The 16,590-nt window shown below is 39.4% G+C and overlaps 1 protein-coding gene across 7 annotated transcripts in view; it reads right to left on the reverse strand.

Moving 5' to 3' along the window:
- The window catches only part of col14a1a (collagen, type XIV, alpha 1a), a 367,796-nt gene that overhangs the window by 13,133 nt on the left and 338,073 nt on the right, over nt 1-16,590 (reverse strand). For all 7 annotated transcript variants that reach the window (XM_061953441.2, XM_061953406.1, XM_061953424.1 and 4 more), the window contains one exon: nt 149-184. In XM_061953441.2, coding sequence (XP_061809425.1) covers nt 149-184 — 36 coding nt within the window. The remainder of the gene's footprint in view (nt 1-148; nt 185-16,590) is intronic.

A 16,590-nucleotide genomic window follows, 5' to 3' on the forward strand; every position in this document is an offset into this window, starting at 1 on the left:
GAACACTTGAGCTAAAAACCAGCCTTTTTAAGGGGGAGCAGAGTGGCACACTGATTCCTTTGAACCAAGACAGTGCAGGAGAGTAATACTCCCATTTCAGAAAAAACTTGATTGGACCAGCATGGATTGACTGAGTGTGGGGACTTACTCTTTCTCCTTTGTCTCCTTTGATGCCACCAGGACCCTAGGAAGTAAAATAAATAATAAGCAGGGGTTTAGAGGGCTTTGCACACAAACATGTCTGGTCAAAACATACTTAAAAAAGCTCCCAAAAGGTATTAATGCACATCTGTGTGAAGCACCTTGTCATCCACAAGCAAATATTACCACACCTCAGGTTTGACAAATATACTTTTATGCCTATGTGGAGGGGGGCGTGGCCTGCGGGGTGTGCAAGGACCGGCCTCGAAGACAGAGACAGGTGGATGGCCCAGGTGGACCTTGTTATCTAATCACCTGTCGCCTTTATTAGCAGCAGCCGGAACGAGACACGGTGTTGGAGTTGGAGGTGCTGATGAACGGGCGCAGGAGGAAAAGACATTGTGCTGGAATACAGAAGCCTTTTGATATTTATGAAAATAAAACAGTGTTATACCCTGAATTCGGGGCTCTCCTGGCAGTGTGTGGTGGTCCGAAGAACCCACTAGAGCAGTGGTTCTTAACCTGGGTTCGATCGAACCCTAAGGGTTCGGTGAGTCGGCCTCAGGTGTTCGGCGGAGGTCAAAACACACCCGACTCATCGTGTAAATACAAACTTCTCCCTATCGGCGTGTAGATACACTCTTAGAAATAAGGGTTCCAAAAGGGTTCTTCTACAAGGGCTGAGGTTCTAACTGGAACCATTTGCTTCTGAAAAACCCTTTCCCGAAGAAAGGGTTTTTCAAGGGTTCTTGGTAACGCTAATGGTTCCAGTAAGAACCATTTTGATCCAGAGAACCCTTTAAAACCCCTTTTCTGAATAATTGGTTTTAAAAGGGTTCTCACTAACACTAAGGGTTCTAGTAAGAACTATTTTGATCCAGAGAACCGTTTTTGGAAGAAAGAGTTCTTCAGGGATTGTTGAAAGCATGGGTAAGATCCTGTGTCACCAGGGACATACTTCCTGATAACATTTCCCAATACTGGTGCAAAATACATTTCCTTGTGACTATTGATACAAATACTTTTCATATACAATTTTTTTGTTTATTTTAAAGCAAGCTCTTCTTCCCCAGATCCTGTTGATCAAACTGTAATATAATTGCCCATCATGGGATTTGAACACCTGCCACCCAGTCTAAAGTCACTGGCAATAGTGACTGAGCTAACCAGCTGGCTGCCTTCAGTCATCAGGTGCACCATACTAGTCTATTACCTTACACCTTATGATCAGACATACAAATAATGGCAGTCCTACAACTGAAATGTTCTGTTACCAATTTATTTCCACAACCATTAATTATAAGAAAGCAAGATCTTCATCAGCAAATCTTGTTGACTCCGGCAAAGATTAGCTGTGACTGAGAGGACCATTTTTGAAATCTGCCTTGACAACTGCTGTCTGGCTGGTGATTCCATTTGAGAAATAGCTCAGTGATTTAGGAGCTGGTTCTTGGTGCCAAAGAACCTGGGTTCAAGCCCTGACAAAGGTGGTGATGACAGCTCATGAAAATGCCAGATGGTCTTTGTGAAGCAAACATATACATTTTAGAGTCATGATAGATTAAACATCAGTTATTAACTTATGGAGCAAATCGAAACAATTAAAAAATCAAATTACCAATATCTCCATTCTGTCTTGATGCAATATGTGTATTTTCAGATTTTTGTCTTGATAACTGATATATTTACAGTGGTTGCAAATCTGCATGCACAACAGTGAATGGCTTAATCAATTTGTGAAGCCACTGTTGAATTGTCACTTGCCAATTAGCTCAGCATGATAGACCGCAGTCTTTGGTTCTATTGTTGTGGATTTTAGCCACAAAAGGAACATTATAATGTCAACTGTCTTGCCTTCCTGTTCTCCTGTTTGTTGCTCAGAATTGCCTTAATTTGCCAAAAATCGCCCGGACCCGACCCATCGCTGCGCAGCAGTTATAATTGTGTTTATTTAGTTTAGTTACACTACTCCCTTCTTCAGGAGGAAATGACACACAGCAAAGAACTAGCAAGGGGGTCCCTGCAGCAAGGATATAACCCCTCTTTCTGGGGCATCTAAGTGAGCTATACGACTCACTGGACAAAGGCTTTTGAAAGTTTGTTACAAGTCAGGTGATCTAGGGATACAGTTTGAAGTTGTGAGTTCAAGGCCTGGTTGATGCAGAGTGACCATGTTAATGCATACTGAGGTGATGTGTGGATTAGTGACAGACAAGTTAAAAAATATTAAACACTTATTTTACAGACAATTTTACTCATGTATTTGTCTCCTCCTCATACTTTTCCATGATCGGCCTCATCCCATGGCTGCTGTACCCTGCTGACTGGCTTAGTCCAGTTGTGAAGCTGCACATAAGTTCATTGATAGAAAACGGTCTTTGATGTCAGAGGCCAAGCCTTAACTGATGCAAAAATCACACTGTAATGCTGACATTTAGGCTACTACATCAGGGTTTGTTGATGCTGGGAATTGAACCCTGATCTCCCAGGGGAAAGGGCAAGGTTTGGTGTGTTGGGCCAGGGAGCTGGCATGATGGTGGCTGTCATGTGTGAGTTAAGAGCTGGTTGCCCCATGGATTGCACCACATGGTCTGGTCTTCCCTGCCTACAAACCAGGTGTGACATACCAATAGTGATTACTGTGAACAGAACAGAACAAAGAAGAACAGGAGAGAGAACAGAAGAAACTTCCGAGAATCAAGGTGAGCTAAATATAATATCTTATTTCAGCATGCTTGACCCTAGCTGAGGACTTTTACGGTAAAAGGTGGACTAAGCATTTGTTTCTTGTTATGTTTTGTTCATTTGCTTATTTGTTTGTTTTCTTGTAGAAAACAAACAAACAAATTGTATTGTGGTCAAACAATACAATACCTGACAAAGCTCTGCTGAGAGCTGCCATAACAAAATAGGTTACAATATATCTGTACAATGAATCTTAAATCATCCTAAAAAGGTTATCATAGTTGTTATTTTAATGAAATATTATAGTATAAATTGTCAATGTTAGAAGGAGCTTTAACGTTGTCGGTAGCGGCGTTGCGGTCGCCATCCAGCTCGTCTTTGGAGGGATGGGTGGGCTGGTGAGCACCATGGATCTAATACATCCATGTTGAGCACACACTAATGTGCGTGTAGAAGGAGCAGGGAGACTGGGCTTGAGCTTGGTCTCCAACATAGTGGTAGCAGAAAGATAACACAAGACGAAGGTTACAGAGAGGATGATTCTTCCATATTATATAACTTTTTAAAAAACATGTACACCTCATCTTAATGGTTACCTCTTACTATATTGCTTGTCATTTTTCTTGAATGCATATAGGCTCAGGAGAGTGAAGAATGTAGAGAGGATGAAAGGAGAATTGAAGCTCATATCAATGAAATGTCTACAGAGATGCTTAAGGTACACCCAGATCTGAACTCTTTAAAGGAGAGAATGAGACGAACCTATGCATACCGAAAGACCTTCATGGCAACTGCCAAGGCAGAGGAAATCATCGAAAAGTTTCCCGCACTGAAGCTTCCAAAAATAGTTGGTATCTTCAAGCATTGAATTGACCATATTTAATTGTATGTGTATTATTTCATTTATGATCATCAAGTATTTTGAGATGACACTTGTTATCCCTCCTTACAGCTTCTGTGGGAGATGAAGGAGCAATTCCTTTGTAGAAGCTGATCGCAGAATGGTCACAGAGCTGGATCGAATGGCAACGAAGATGGTTCAAAGAGCATCTATGTGTGACCTAAAGGACTGCTGCCAGAGGGCAATCAATGCCTGCCTGGATGATTCAGTAAGACGAGGTATCTAGGCCTATATGTGTATCTATAGGAGCCACAATCTGTATTTCTGAAAACAAAAAATATTACAGAAAAAATGTATTTCCTCAGGACTCATTAGGGATGCAGCAATTCTACTGCTGCCTTCCATTTTCAGAGAGGACTCATCCTTTCTATACACTCTACTGGAGGTAAATACTGCATTTAAGGTCAAGATTTAGGAATTGGCATTATCCATATTATGGCAGCATTGAGTCATTTTGCTGTTTTCACAGCAGGTTTTATTTACTGACATGTATCTGTGTTTATTGCATAGGAGCCAAGCGTACCTACTCCAGCAATCATGCTCCATAACACACACGAGGGGAACCCTTTGCAGGCACAAAGAATAACCCTATACCTGGATGGTATACAGGTTTTGACTGAGGACAGCAGCATGGAATATATCATATGCTATGAGTGCCTTAATGTCACTCTATTTTGTTTTTGCTGTCCAGTACCCAAAGGAACTGAGAAAAACTCTTATTTTCATTGAAAGATTTGTGTTGGGGATCAAGGACCACAGTGTTGTACCCATTTCAGTGAAGAGACTATACAACTGTGTCAGAAGTGGGGAGTAGTGAGTAGATGTGTTGCAGCATGGGATTTCATGCTTTATGTTCTTGTTAATGGTCAAATTCCTGCTCCTGCCCTTTGTTTGTACATATTGATAAAAAAAATATCCCTTATTTAATACATATTTTGGACCAATACATTTTGTTTAATTTTGGCATAGTGACGTCTCTAGATTTCCATTATTGTTACAATACGTAGCATTTTGAGTACTTGTTACATAACACTGAAAAGTATTTCAACATTATTTAAATCAATGTGAAAACTTTGTGGGATTCCCTCACTTTCTCATGATTCTGTTCCACTGTCACAATTAGTACATACAGTATGTACACTGATTCTTTTCATTGGACCATGCATTCTTTTATTGTTGGTAGATAGCTTACAATAAGGCGCAGTAAATGCAGTAAGTGCACCTTGGATTGATTGAACTAAAACTATTTTGTGTCTCTTTCTGCCATGTCACCATTGCTGGAGATTTATTTACACAAATTCACCTACTGAGGACAGCATGATGTGTCTGGCCTGTCATGTTGCTGATTCCACTGGACCTATGCTGACTTTTGACCTGTTCTCCCCTGGGACCTACACAGCCTCTCCTGTTTTGTTGGATCTTTAAATAAATATTTTTCTTATTCAAATGTTTTGAATGTTTGTTCAATGTCAACATGATAAATGACCACAATATAATATGAACTAAACTGATCTGTAGAATACAATATGGTTCTTTATAGAACCCTCAGAAGACAAGACGGTTATCGGTGAAAACCTTTGAAAAGGGATGTTTTTAGAACCCCTTGTGTCAGGTCTAGATGAAACCCTTAAAACATGAAAGAGTTCTTAGTGGAACTCCCTGTGTGGGTTCTAGATGGAACCCTTGAAACATGAAAGGGTTCTTAGTGGAACTCCCTGCATGGGTTCTAGATGAAACCCTTGACAAAAGAAAGGGTTCTTAGTGGAACTCCCTGTGTGGGTTCTAGATGAAACCCTTGAAATACAATAGGGTTCTTGGTGGAACTCCCTGCATGGGTTCTAGATGAAACCCTTGAAATACAAAAGGGTTCTTAGTGGAACTCCCTGTGTGGGTTCTAGATGAAACCCTTGAAATACGAAAGAGTTCTTAGTGGAACTCCCTGTGTGGGTTCTAGATGTAACCCTTGAAGCATGAAAGGGTTCTTATTGGAACTCCCTGCGTGGGTTCTTTGTAGACCCTCTCATGGGGGGTTTTGGATGGAACCTTACACACACAGTTCTAGGTATAACCCTTCATGTTGGGTTCGAGGTAGAACCCTCCAAAAGGGTTCCAGGTGGAACCTTTATAAAAAGGTTCTACCTGGAGCCAAAAAGGGTTCTCCTATGAGGACGAGCCGAAGAACCTTATATGGTTCTACTTAGCACTTTTATTTCTAAGAGTGTAGATAGATAGTACTTTATTGATTACAAATACCGCAACAGCAGAAGTCAGACTGATTTGCAGGTGTGTAATTTGTTGTGAGTTTATGCACTGTGTTGGTTTTGTTCTTTGAACAAGGTGATGTTCATGCACGGTTCATTTTGTGCACCAGTAATGAAACATGGTAACACTTTAGTATGGGGAACATATTCACCATTGATTAGTTGCTTACTAACATGCAAATTAGTAGAATATTGGCTCTTAACTAGTCATTATTAAGTACTTATTAATGCCTTATTCGGCATGGCCCTATTATAACCCTAACCCTCTAACCCTGGCCCTAACCCCAACCAAATAACTCTAAATTAAGTCTTTATTACTTAGAATATGTTCCCCTAGTGTCCAAATAACTCTAAATTAAGTCTTTGTTACTTAGAATATGTTCCCCATACTAAAGTGTTACCAAAAACATAACTTTGTATTGAATTTGAAGGGAAAAAAACATTTTATTTTTCACTAAAGAAGGGTTCGGTGAATGCGCATATGAAACTGGTGGGGTTCGGTACCTCCAACAAGGTTAAGAACCACTGCACTAGAGGGCAACCTCTACAGCCTATCACCATTTTTATTTAAGGCTCAGTTGTCCCTTTAACTGTTGTGTAATCGTGTGATATACAGTACCCGTCAAAAGTTTTGGGACACAATAGACTAAGAAACTGTATTAGCTATACAGTAGGACCTCAACTTACAATCTTAACTGGTTTTCTGTGACGGAGGTCTTAACTCAAACCACATCAAAATCAATGTTTCCCCTTGAAATGAATTGGAATCAATTTAGTAGGTGCTTGATCCTCCGAAAACAGCACAATTTTAACATGTAATGTGCCTTTTGAAAAAAAAACCAAGCTTTTAGATAAGAAATATTGTATAAAAACAATACAATAAAATGTACTACAAACAACTACAGGTAAAAGCCAGTAAATTAGAATATTTTGAAAAACTTGATTTATTTCAGTAATTGCATTCAAAAGGTGTAACTTGTACATTATATTTATTCATTGCACACAGACTGATGCATTCAAATGTTTATTTCATTTAATTTTGATGATTTGAAGTGGCAACAAATGAAAATCCAAAATTCCGTGTGTCACAAAATTTGAATATTACTTAAGGCTAATACAAAAAAGGGATTTTTAGAAATGTTGGCCAACTGAAAAGTATGAAAATGAAAAATATGAGCATGTACAATACTCAATACTTGGTTGGAGCTCCTTTTGCCTCAATTACTGCGTTAATGCGGCGTGGCATGGAGTCGATGAGTTTCTGGCACTGCTCAGGTGTTATGAGAGCCCAGGTTGCTCTGATAGTGGCCTTCAACTCTTCTGCGTTTTTGGGTCTGGCATTCAGCATCTTCCTTTTCACAATACCCCACAGATTTTCTATGGGGCTAAGGTCAGGGGAGTTGGCGGGCCAATTTAGAACAGAAATACCATGGTCCGTAAACCAGGCATGGGTAGATTTTGCGCTGTGTGCAGGCGCCAAGTCCTGTTGGAACTTGAAATCTCCATCTCCATAGAGCAGGTCAGCAGCAGGAAGCATGAAGTGCTCTAAAACTTGCTGGTAGACGGCTGTGTTGACCCTGGATCTCAGGAAACAGAGTGGACCGACACCAGCTGGACTGCTGCTGAGTGGTCCAAAGTCATGTTTTCTGACGAAAGCAAATTTTGCATTTCCTTTGGAAATCGAGGTCCCAGAGTCTGGAGGAAGACAGGAGAGGCACAGGATCCACGTTGCCTGAAGTCTAGTGTAAAATTTCCACCATCAGTGATGGTTTGGGGTGCCATGTCATCTGCTGGTGTCGGTCCACTCTGTTTCCTGAGATCCAGGGTCAACGCAGCCGTCTACCAGCAAGTTTTAGAGCACTTCATGCTTCCTGCTGCTGACCTGCTCTATGGAGATGGAGATTTCAAGTTCCAACAGGACTTGGCGCCTGCACACAGCGCAAAATCTACCCGTGCCTGGTTTACGGACCATGATATTTCTGTTCTAAATTGGCCCGCCAACTCCCCTGACCTTAGCCCCATAGAAAATCTGTGGGGTATTGTGAAAAGGAAGATGCAGAATGCCAGACCCAAAAACGCAGAAGAGTTGAAGGCCACTATCAGAGCAACCTGGGCTCTCATAACACCTGAGCAGTGCCAGAAACTCATCGACTCCATGCCACGCCGCATTAACGCAGTAATTGAGGCAAAAGGAGCTCCAACCAAGTATTGAGTATTGTACATGCTCATATTTTTCATTTTCATACTTTTCAGTTGGCCAACATTTCTAAAAATCCCTTTTTTGTATTAGCCTTAAGTAATATTCTAATTTTGTGACACACGGAATTTTGGATTTTCATTTGTTGCCACTTCAAATCATCAAAATTAAATGAAATAAACATTTGAATGCATCAGTCTGTGTGCAATGGATAAATATAATGTACAAGTTACACCTTTTGAATGCAATTACTGAAATAAATCAAGTTTTTCAAAATATTCTAATTTACTGGCTTTTACCTGTACAGTATTTTTTCTGAAGTAATGTAATAATAATGTACAGTATTTATCTTGGAGAGTGGACTTCTACGGCATCTCCTTCCCCATCAAACACACCATCAGCAGATTTTCCATATTTTCATTGTTAAATGTCCTCCGTTTGGATATTATTTAAAAATTATTGGCTGGCATTAGACTCATTCTATTTCATTATGGTGCAGAATAACAAATTGCTTCACCAAGCTGGCAATACGCTCAGTCATAATTTTTATGATTTCTGGATTTAATTCAATGAATATCATCCACTACTTTTTCTCAGCACACTCACTGACTTTGTTCCCATGCTTGGAAAAACAAAGTTATGTTGATTTCTAACTATAAGCTAATGCTAGCAAGTAGGACCAGATGTTTTGGGCAGATGTTACAGGTTTTACTGTGACAATTGCTATGCATACTAATACAATTCTTAATTTTTTTTTAATGTCAAAACATTCTTAAGCTGAGGTACTATTGTAATCAGGCATGCTTTCACAATAAAGAGCTAAGCTGTTAAATGCAACAAACCACAAGTAAAGGTAATGTTCTTTATCAATGGGCTTCTATTTGTAACTATGGGCTACATAGGCAAAGTCCAAAAGTCCTTTTTTTTTTTTAAATTAATCAGTTCAAAAAAATAATACACATTAATACAATAATAATACAATTGCAATTCCAGCAACATTCAGAATAGCAATCAACAGAGCAATTGAGAGGACACACAATCCAAAAGTAGTCAAACAAAAATGAATATCAACAACTGTATCGATATTAATAAGAATTCCAACATAGCAGTGATTAGAAATCCCTCATTTACATTATCACCACAGCCATTTACAAACCCCGTTTCCATATGAGTTGGGAAATTGTGTTAGATGTAAATATAAACAGAATACAATGATTTGCAAATAATTTTCAACCCGTATTCAATTGAATATGCTACAAAGACAACATATTTGATGTTCAAACTGATAAACATTTTTTTTTGTGCAAATGATCATTAACTTTAGAATTTGATGCCAGCAACACGTGACAAAGAAGTTGAGAAAGGTGGCAATAAATACTGATAAAGTTGAGGAATGCTCATCAAACACTTATTTGGAACATCCCACAGGTGAACAGGCAAATTGGGAACAGGTGGGTGCCATGATTGGGTATAAAAGTAGATTCCATGAAATGCTCAGTCATTCACAAACAAGGATGGGGCGAGGGTCACCACTTTGTCAACAAATGCGTGAGCAAATTGTTGAACAGTTTAAGAAATTCCTTTCTCAACCAGCTTTTGCAAGGAATTTAGGGATTTCACCATCTACGGTCCGTAATATCATCAAAGGGTTCAAAGAATCTGGAGAAATCACTGCACGTAAGCAGCTAAGCCTGTGACCTTCGATCCCTCAGGCTGTACTGCATCAACAAGCGACATCAGTGTGTAAAGGATATCACCACATGGGTTTAGGAACACTTCAGAAACCCATTGTCAGTAACTACAGTTGGTCGCTACATCTGTAAGTGCAAGGTAAAACTCTCCTATGCAAGGCGAAAAACCGTTTATTAACAACACCCAGAAACGCTGTCGGCTTCGCTGGGCCTGAGCTCATCTAAGATGGACTGACACAAAGTGGAAAAGTGTTCTGTAGTCTGACGAGTCCAAATTTAAAATTGTTTTTGGAAACTGTGGACGTCGTGTCCTCCGGACCAAAGAGGAAAAGAACCATCCGGATTGTTATAGGCGCAAAGTTGAAAAGCCAGCATCTGTGATGGTATGGAGGTGTATTAGTGTCCAAGACATGGGTAACTTACACATCTGTGAAGGCGCCATTAATGCTGAAAGGTACATACAGGTTTTGGAGCAACATATGTTGCCATCCAAGCAACGTTACCATGGACGCCCCTGCTTATTTCAGCAGGACAATGCCAAGCCACGTGTTACATCAACGTGGCTTCATAGTAAAAGAGTGCGGGTACTAGACTGGCCTGCCTGTAGTCCAGACCTGTCTCCCATTGAAAATGTGTGGCGCATTATGAAGCCTAAAATACCACAACGGAGACCCCCGGACTGTTGAACAACTTAAGCTGTACATCAAGCAAGAATGGGAAATAATTCCACCTGAGAAGCTTAAAAAATGTGTCTCCTCAGTTCCCAAACGTTTACTGAGTGTTGTTAAAAGGAAAGGCCATGTAACACAGTGGTGAACATGCCCTTTCCCAACTACTTTGGCACGTGTTGCAGCCAGGAAATTCTAAGTTAATTATTATTTGCAAAAAAAAATAAAGTTTATGAGTGAACATCAAATATCTTGTCTTTGTAGTGCATTCAATTGAATATGGGTTGAAAAAGATTTGCAAATCATTGTATTCCGTTTATATTTACATCCAACACAATTTCCCATTTCATATGGAAACGGGGTTTGTGTAAAAAATAAAATAAAAACATTTAAAAAATGAACAATAGTGTCATAGTGGCTTACACTTGCATCGCATCTCATAAGTTTGACAACACACTGTGTCCAATATTTTCCACAAATATAAAATAAGTAATATTTTAGGTTCATTTAATAATTAAAACAAATTTAAATAATGGATCCCATATTCCAATATAAGTAAGGCAGCATGTTGATGGACTCAGACTGTGGAGGATCTCTTTAGATAGAAATGGATGGATGGAGAAATGGAATGGGCCAACTCTAGTTGTCTATCTGGCTGCAGAGTACCTATTTGTTTTTCAGGAATAATTGCATTTTTAATGCCTTGAACTTTAGGTATGAAATAATATTGCAAACTCATTGCACTTTGATGTAGTAATGAGTTCTATTGGAAGTGAAAGTGGAGGGTTTGTTAATCTGTTTACTGTAGCAAACAGGACACAAGTCCAGTTTGTGATGATTTCAGAGAAATATTTTTCCCTTGATCTATGCAAAGTCTGGTTGAACACATGTAGTTTTTCTTTGTAACTCTCATAATGAGCTTGGAGATTTGATTTGAGGCATTTCTGTTCGGCTCTGCAGCAAATCTCTTTTCTGTGCCCAGTCTTCATTTCTTCACGGTACCTTTTGCTTACTTTTAAACATTCTAACCCTGACAGGAGCAATGGTGTCCAAAACATTTACATTTAACAATTGATGTATATGCGTTCCACAGATCATCAACATTAGAATACGGAGTGTTTTTAAACCTAATCATTTCCACAAACTGTATTCGTATGCTGTCATGTATGAGTCTTCTCCGAATCACCGCAGACCCAACTGTTGGTTTGGGTCCAACAGATAAGTTGAAGAAAATACAGGAATGATCCAAAAAAGCAGCATAGACAACATTGACGTTTGAGATAGCAAATCCCATCCTTAGTAATGATCAAAGTCTGCTTGTCCGTGATGAACAAACTGTCAAAATCAGCGCATATAACTGAAAGTAATGCCGTAAAATCTTCAATAAATGAAATATACGTTTATGGTGGTTTGTAAATAGAGATACATATATTGATGATTGTTTTATGTCCATTTTGAATGACATACTCAAATTATGAAAATAACCCTAAATGACAACTCGTAGTTGCAAATATTTTCCCTGAACATAGCACAAACGGCCTCACCCTTCTGGTTTTGTTGTGTCTCAAACACAGTTGAAGTGAGGTGGAGTAGTTTCAATCATAACCGCATTTGCAGTGTTTTTGTGGAGCTATGTCTCAGTAAAAACATAAAATCAAAATTGTAAGGGGAAATAAAATAATTAATTAAAATTGATTTGTTACCTTAAGATCTGACATTGAGTACTGCATGTTTCAGATTATATAGAGTTGTGTTCTTCAAAAAAATGAGGATTAAATTTTCTCTGATCAGATAATCTAACTGTCTTTGAACTAATCTTTGTGTTTTGATAGTAGTTATTGTTTTAGAAGTGAAAACTTTCTTATTGGTCCTCTAGTTGATGTGATGTTAATCTGCGCAGAGGCCCTTAGCATCTTAGACAATATCATTGATGCTGTTGGGAATAACAGCGCAGCTATGGGCATCGCTACCAGGGGCCAAGCTGGGGGAGACAGACAGAGACAGAGATGTAATACTTTTTTGGATTACAGAATCATTGATCGCACCCTGTCCGAAGTAAAGGGAATCATTGTTTAGTCCCTGATTTCATCAAGCGTTTAAGGTGGTCAGAAAGTCTCATGAGTGACGGTGGAGAGGAGAAAGACAGGGAAGCATCTCTGGAGGGTGTCGATGCAGCAGATGGGATCCATATTTGTGATGAAGGCCGTGGTAAAGGTGATTATGATGATGGAAGTGTTGCTGCTTCAGACTTCTGTGTTCGGGATTCTGGAGGTGCTGCTGTGGTTGCTGTGGCGGAGTCCTTTACTGGGTTCCTAGGTGGCAGCGAAGGAGAAGTTCTTCTTCCGCTCCCCTCCTTTTCCCTCAGAGGCAGCACAGGATTTGGTCCAGTCCTATTCTGATGCCTCAGAGCATGGAGGAGGTTATCCATCAGTCGTCTCACTTCACCTCTGTCCAGGTGTGAACTTTTCCCTAGAAACAAATCCTCTCTTTTCCAGAAAAGATCGACGTTGTCAATGAAATGTAGTTCTCTGGACTCACAGACTCAAACAGCCACTGAAGCAGCCTGCTGAATGTGTTTATCCTCCTGTCGATGTTTGGGAGAGGTCTACTGTTGAGTGGAGATAGTTGCACTTTATCAACACTCCCTAATAGTTTACTATAATCTTTCCTCAGGATTTCAGACTGTTGCACCTGGGGATAGGTTGATTGACAACACTAAATTGGCCCTAGTGTGTGAATGTGAGTGTGAATGTTGTCTGTCTATCTGTGTTGGCCCTGTGATGAGGTGGCGACTTGTTTAGGGTGTACACCGCCTTCCGCCCAATTGTAGCTGAGATAGGCTCCAGCGCCCCCCGCCACCCCGAAAGGAATAAGCGGTAGAAAATGGATGGATGGATAGGTTTCTGACGTCCATGATACAATCAGCTGTTTGATCCCTTGGGTGTTTATCCAGGTAGTTGTTTTGTGATGTCAGAATGGTGGTAATAGTGCTGCACTCTCCTGGTAATCAAGTGTCACCCAACATTGGGACTTTAACTTTAACTTTATTGGCTACGTTATCGCTTGAGTTAGAATTTAAGTTCTGATGCAACATACATTTTGTGGAAATGTAGATTGGCCCTTCATTTCCACAAAATTTGAGAAAATATGTCTCAAAGTACTTTTGCAAATGTTGTTTGATGTCAAGTATGGTCTGGTAAAATCTCATTTGGTAAAGGCTTGCCGCGATCTTAATGCCAATGTTGTTTTGGTGGTGAAAGGGGTCACGCCCAGGGCGCCAGTGAAGCTAGACTCGCCAGTGCTCTTAATATTTAGTCAAAGGAAGTGTGTTGTAACAAAGCTGATAAAAGTGTTCAATGAAAAGAAGTGCTTTTAAAAATATATATATTAAACTGTTTCAACTGGCAAATGTGATACTGCTCGCTACCAAGTTCAGCAAATTATTATTATTATAACCTGAGGGGGTTGAGTGACTGGAAACCACATTTAAAAGTGTTTTGTGTCAGACGTCGGGCTTGGAAAAAAAAACTCTGAACTTCTCTCCATAAAAATATGTGCCAGTTTGAAAAAAAAAAAAAAAAAACACTTTCCTGTGGCAATAATCCACAGAAATCTCACGGGTGATTTAACAGAAAATAAATTGAAGTTTGAAGCAAAGAGATTGAGGACAATTTGCATCCTCTGTGCTCATTTTTATTCCTTACATGTCTGTATGTCTTGTTCATTTTATTTTATTTTTTTATATCACAAGAAAAGAGTACAGTTTAGATTATGTATGATGCATGGTGCCAACCCCATGAAACTTCAGCTCAGAAAGCATCTTCATTTTTCTTCTGTATTCATTTTTCTGATAGTACAACAGAAATAGACCATTGATGACAATGATACAAAATATGAATATTGTTGTGAAATATAGGAAAGGGTCTGACAGTTCAGTACAATTTGATTAATTCACTGTCAAAAGGACATGCACATGGACACATTTAATCGGATTAAAAAGCTCACCCTAACCGGAATAAAAATGCTTGATGTAAACACGGCATTTGCAATATTCTGACCCGATCACACACGTTCGGATCAAAATTCCATTCCGATAGAGACGAGTGGTTTATGCCAATAGTCATTCGGATTGTAGCGCATGAAAACACATCTTCCGAAATTCGCCTTACTGATGTCAGATGGAGGAGGACTAAATGTAATAGTCTCAAAATGAAGGGGTTGTCTTGCTGCTGTCTCCCCCCTCAACATGTACAGAAGACGAGCAAAAACAAAAGTATGGTCTAGAGTGTCATGTGTCGATGTAACAATAAAAGAATGTATCCAGTTGTCGTCTTAACGAGCTGTTTTATTCACGACATTACAGCTACTCCAAGTGCTAACTGCCAGCGACAGACACATACACAGAATGTCGTAAAAGGAAGATGTGCCGCAACCCGCACATAATCACAACATAAAAGGCACAGAACAGCTCCATTTTAAAAAGAGAAGTAAAACAAAAGTAGTGAACAGAAGGAAAAAAATATAAATACATACAGTAGAGATGTGCGGTTTGCGGACACAACCGCGGAGTCCGCGGATAAACCGCGGGTCGGGCGGGTAAAAATAGATTTTAAATAGATGCGGGCGGTTGGCGGTTGAACCAATTCGGAAATATATATACATAGTTAAATGTTGTTACCCACATACGAAAAACGAGCAGCACTCTTTGAAACAGTCAATTATTAATCAGGCACCGCGTCCCAGCAACAAGTGCCGCAAGTGAGCGCTCCTTCAGCGCAGCAGGGCGCATTTTAGAGGCCAGGCGCTCTCGCATGAATCCTGGCACTGTAGATGCCATTTTATTCCTGCATAGTGCTAACAAAAAAAAAAGTAAGTAGACATACGGTTGGATATGTTAAACGAATTAGTCTACGTTACCTATAGGCTATACCAAATAAGCCCATGTCTAACCTATATTGAGTTCGGTCAGCTAAATAATTTTGATGGTTACGTGTTGTTTGGGCGCACTACAATGCAAAGGAATTAAGGCAATTGCGTTGTTTATTGTGGTTTTTTTCTATTAGAGATATACTACTATGTGTGAATAATTATTTGGCCTCGCTTTCAAGTGAAGCGCATCTCCGATTGGCGACAATGTAAGGATATTTAGCCTGCTTTGTTTGTCGCGACCGTCTATTTTCATTATAATTCAAGTTTGATGATAAAGTGCAGTCTGATGGGTTTGATTTCCCCCCTTCAGCTATTTGCCTTGGCCAATAAGTTGCAGGTAATTTGTTATTATTATTTATTTAATTTATTTTTGTTTAAATAGAGATGACATACATATGTTATTGTATAATTTAAGTTTGTGCGCGGGATTGACAGCCTAAGGCTTATGAGGCACATTATTTTTTTATTTTTTTATTTCAACTTAAAAACGTATGAGCCTATGCCTACAACATAGGCTATGTGTTTATCTTTATTTTCCTGCCTGTCGTTGACAATGGAGATTGTCTGATATTTTGTCATGGCTGCAGATCAATCAATAAAGGTTCATCTTTGTCGCAAAATTGTTCACTGTCCCTATTTGAGCATTATAACGTTAACAAGTTAATATTCATTGAAATAAATTCAGAATTTTTTTTTTACCTAACGAAAATATAGGCCTAGTCTTTCTAAAACATTGTTTTAACTTCTTAAAAGCCTCGTTCTGCTTGCTGCACCTGCGCACACAAAGTGTGAGGAATGCACTCCTGATCTGAGGGCATTGGCAACAATAGTCAACACTTTCTTAATGGAAATGACAATAATATTATAATAATGATAAATAATATTATCACGCATTAATATATCTTAGCCACTAATGCGTGGCCAAGATATATTAATGTGTGGCACGCAGTCTCTGCTGCATTGGATCAGTCTCCTTTCTTTAACAGGCAAAAGCTTTATAACCTCACTAATATGCTTGCATCGTCTATATTAGATATATAACAACTGGCGGATGGCGGGCGGGTGTGGTTTTGATAAAATGTTGGTTCGGGTGTATGCGGATGGTTGACGACTTTTG

Source organism: Nerophis lumbriciformis, linkage group LG04 (assembly GCF_033978685.3).
Source record: "Nerophis lumbriciformis linkage group LG04, RoL_Nlum_v2.1, whole genome shotgun sequence".
Classification (NCBI taxonomy): domain Eukaryota; kingdom Metazoa; phylum Chordata; class Actinopteri; order Syngnathiformes; family Syngnathidae; genus Nerophis; species Nerophis lumbriciformis.